This window comes from Panicum virgatum, chromosome 9N (assembly GCF_016808335.1).
Source record: "Panicum virgatum strain AP13 chromosome 9N, P.virgatum_v5, whole genome shotgun sequence".
Taxonomy (NCBI): domain Eukaryota; kingdom Viridiplantae; phylum Streptophyta; class Magnoliopsida; order Poales; family Poaceae; genus Panicum; species Panicum virgatum.
This window is the reverse complement of record NC_053153.1, coordinates 52,934,227-52,938,478: the sequence shown is the minus strand read 5'-3', so window position 1 is coordinate 52,938,478 and position 4,252 is coordinate 52,934,227. Positions and strand designations below refer to the sequence as shown.

Sequence of the window (4,252 nt, the reverse complement as noted above, 5' to 3'; positions counted from 1 at the left end):
GACAAGCTCCGCCCCAGCAAGTCACCGTTCCACGGCATTGCGCCGGAGAAGAGAGTCCAACCCCTCGGCCAGATCAACCTGCCCGTCTGCTTCGGCACGGCGGCCAACTTCTGCAAGGAGGTGCTCACCTTCGAGGTGGTTGGGTTCCGGGGGCCTACCACACCATCCTTGGGCGTCCCTGCTACGCCAAGTTCATGGCGATTCCCAACTACACCTACCTCAAGATGAAGATGCCAGGACCGAAGGGCGTCATCACCATCGGCTCCTCATTCGAGCATGCCTATGAGTGCGACATCGAGTGCATCGAGCACGCCGAGGCTCTGGCGCTTGACGAAGCCCTCGCCGCGCAGCTGCAAGGGATGGCCGAGGAGGCCATGGACTCCAAGCAGTGGCACACGGGCAGCTTCGAGCCAGCCGACGGTATCAAGGACGTCCCCCCCAGCCCAAAGACCCCCGACGGCAAGGCACTGAAGATCAGCGCAACCCTCGACAGCAAATAGGAAGTAGTGCTCGTCGACTTCCTCCGCGCCAATGCTGACATCTTCGCGTGGAGCCCCTCAAACATGCCTGGCATACCGAGGGAGGTCGCTGAGCACTCCCTTGATATCCTGCCGAACTCCAAGCCGGTCAAGCAACTCCTGCGGCGCTCGATCGGCGAGGAGGTGCACAAGATTTTGGAGGCCGAATTCATCAAGGAGGTATTCCATCCCGAGTGGCTAGCTAATCCTGTACTAGTTAAGAAAAAGAGTGGGAAATGGAGGATATGTGTAGACTATACTAGTTTAAATAAAGCATGTCCTAAAGTCCCTTTTCCTTTGCCACAAATTGATCAAATCATTGACTCAACTGCGGGATGCGAACTTTTGTCCTTTCTTGATGCATACTCCGGTTACCACCAAATTAAAATGAAAGAGTCCGACCAGCTCGCGACTTCTTTTATTACCCCTTTCGGCATGTACTGCTATGTCACGATGCCCTTTGGCCTTAGAAATGCTGGAGCTACGTACCAGCGATGTATGCTCCATGTATTTCGAGATCATATAGGGCGAACCATAGAAGCATATGTCGACGACATCGTTGTGAAATCCAGGAAGGCGGATGACCTAGTAGCCGATCTTAGGATCGCGTTCGACTACCTTAGGGCCAAGAGGGTAAAACTCAACCCCGAGAAGTGTGTGTTCGGGGTTCCTCGAGGCATGCTTTTGGGTTTCATTGTCTCCCAGTGGGGCATTGAGCCCAACCTTGAAAAAGTCTTGGCCATCACTCGGATGGGACCGATCCGAGACTTGAAGGGGGTACAGAGGGTCATGGGTTGCCTGACAGCTCTCAGCCAATTCATCTCACGCCTTGGTGAGAAAGGCTTGCCTCTTTATCGACTCCTAAGGAAATCCGAGCGCTTTTCGTGGACCCCCGAGGCCCAGGAGGCCCTCGACAAACTTAAGACGTCGCTCACTAGCGCTCCAATCCTAACGCCGCAAATGGACGGCGAGCCCCTCTACCTATATGTGGCAGCCACGACTTAGGTCGTCAGTGCCGCCATCGTTGTGGAACAACATGAGGAGGGACACGCTCTGCCGATCCAAAGGCCGGTGTACTTCATCAGTGAAGTGCTATCCGAGACCAAGCCGCGGTATCCACAGATCTAGAAGCTGCTCTACACAGTGATCCTGGATCGGCGCAAGCTGCGCCACTACTTCGAGGCCCACCCCATCACCGTGGTCTCGTCTTTCCTCCTTGGAGAGATAGTCCACAACCGGGAGGTCACGGGTAGGATAGCCAAGTGGTCAGTGGAACTGATGGGAGAGACTCTCACCTATGCACCTCGCAAGGCGGTCAAATCCTAGATCTTTGCAGATTTCATAGCCGAGTGGACCGACACTCAGTTGCCCCCACCCCAGATTCAAGCGGAATGCTATCTCATGTACTTCGACGGGTCGGTGATGAAGACCGGCACGGGCGTGGGCCTGCTATTTGTCTCACCCCCCGGAGAGCACATGCGGTACGTGGTACGCTTCCACTTCCCAGCGTCGAACAATATGGCGGAGTATGAGGCCCTCAGCGGCCTCCGAATCGCCATCGAGCTCGGCGTCAAACGCCTCAATGTTCGGGGAGACTCCCAGCTCATCATCGACCAGGTGATGAAGGAGGCAAGCTGTCACAACGAGAAGATGGAGGCGTACTGCAATGCAGTGCGTCGCCTCGAGGACAAGTTTGACGGGCTCGAGCTTAACCACATCGCACGCAAGTACAATGAGGAAGCAGACAAACTGGCCAAAATCATATCTGGGCGGACCACTGTTCCCCCGAACGTCTTCGCCCGTGACCTCACCAAGCCATCCATTGACTTCAAGAATCCTGCGGAAGCCATCAGAGCAGCACCCGAACCCTCGGGGGTTGCGGCCGTTGAGCCATCGGCCAAGGACCCATCGACGAAGGGGCCCGAGGCCATGGCCACAGACATCGAAACCTCCTCAGTAGATGAGGCTGAAGCAATGGAGATCGATGAGAACCCACCTCCACGAGACTGGCGCACCCAATACCTCGACTGGATGATCCGAGGGGTTCTACCCTCAGACCGCGCTCAGGCGCGGCGCATTGCCAGGCGGGCCAAGTCTTTCATCCTGATCGACGACGAGCTGTACAAGCGCCGTCCCTCGGGCGTCCTACAACGATGCATCCCCGTCCCCGAGTGCAGGGAGCTGATCCGAGACATCCACAACGGCATCTGCGGTCACCACGCCACGCCGTGCACCCTCGTGGGCAACGTGTTTCGACAAGGCTTCTACTGGCCCACCGCGGTCGCCGACACCACTGACGTCATGCGGACCTGCGAGGGTTTCCAGTTCTACGCTCAGAAGATGCACCTCCCGGCTCACGCTTTGCAGACAATCCCCAACACATGGTTGTTTGCCGTGTGGGGATTGGACCTTGTTGGCCCGTTGCAGAAAGCGCCCGGGGGCTTCACCCACTTGTTGGTGGCGATCAACAAGTTTTCCAAGTGGATCGAGGCTCGACCCATCGGCAAGATCAAGTTTGAGCAAGCTGTTCTGTTTTTAACTGACATTGTCTTCAGATTTGGGGTCCCGAATTCAATCATCACCGACAACGGCACTCAGTTCACGGGCAAGAAATTCATGGCGTTCTGCGACAACTACAACATATGCGTGGATTGGTCGGCTGTGGCACACCCATAGACGAATGGCCAAGTAGAGCGTGCCAACGGCATGATCCTACAAGGCCTGAAGCCATGGATCTTCAACAAGCTTAACAAGTTTGGCCGAAAGTGGCTCGCAGAGCTACCCTCGGTTATCTAGAGTCTGAGGACAACCCCGAGCAGAGCCATGGGCTTCACCCCATTCTTCCTCGTCTACGGTGCCGAGGCCATCCTCCCCACGGACTTGGAATATGGATTGCCAAGGCTCAAGGCTTATTAGGAGCAGCAGAACCAGCAAGCCCGCGAGGACTCGCTGGACCAAGTGGACGAGGCTCAAGATGTGGCGCTTCTACACTCCGCACGTTATCAGCAATCCCTGCGAAGGTAACAAGCGCAGAGAGTTCGGTGCCGAGACCTCAACAAAGGGGACTTGGTGCTAAGGCTTCGATAAGGCAATAGAGGGCGCCACAAGCTCTCATCACCGTGGGAAGTCCCGTACATCATCGCCGAAGTGCTCAAGCCCGGCACATACAAGCTAGCAAACGAGAATGGCGAAGTATTCACCAATGCTTGGAACATGCAGCAGCTACGTTGCTTCTATCCTTAGAATTCCAAGTTATTTGTACATCGCTTGTACTCGTTTTTAAAATTTCCCGAAGCAATAAAGAGTATGCTTTACGTTTTTATTTTTCGGGAATTTTCTGAACCCTCGGGGGCTTGGATGCGCACGAACACTGAGGTATGCTCGGCTTTACCCTCAGCAAAGCCAAGCCTCCCTCGGTGGCTACTACAGGGGAACCCCCGAACGTCCCCAAAAATGCCAACATTTTTTCGAAAAATTTCCGTATCCAGGTTTTCTCGTATACTTAGAAAGGTAGACGCAAGGCATAAACGACTACGGAACGGGATTGGCCGAGCCGTGGGACCGCCTATGCCTCCGGGATATGAGATCACCACTCACCTCCCTACGCCTAAGTCATTTATGAACGCAAACTTCGTCGCCGAAGCCTATCCAAGACGCATATGAGAGCACGAAAATAAAGTAGAGAAAACGGGGGCTCGAACGCACAAGGCCTCAGTTGGCCACACCATCAATAC

At 55.1% G+C, this 4,252-nt stretch overlaps 1 protein-coding gene across 1 annotated transcript; it reads left to right on the top strand.

Annotated features, from left to right (window-relative positions):
* Positions 1-2,168: 2,168 nt before the first annotated feature.
* On the top strand, positions 2,169-4,024 carry LOC120689108. Its single transcript, XM_039971443.1, has 2 exons — positions 2,169-2,930; positions 4,007-4,024. Exons 1-2 carry the CDS (start codon positions 2,169-2,171, stop codon positions 4,022-4,024), a joined length of 780 nt encoding a protein of 259 aa, XP_039827377.1.
* Positions 4,025-4,252: the final 228 nt, after the last annotated feature.

Excerpts from the sequence above, each read along its gene's own strand:
- LOC120689108 (XM_039971443.1), top strand. The coding sequence starts at position 2,169 with ATGGAGGCGTACTGCAATGCAGTGCGTCGCCTCGAGGACAAGTTTGAC.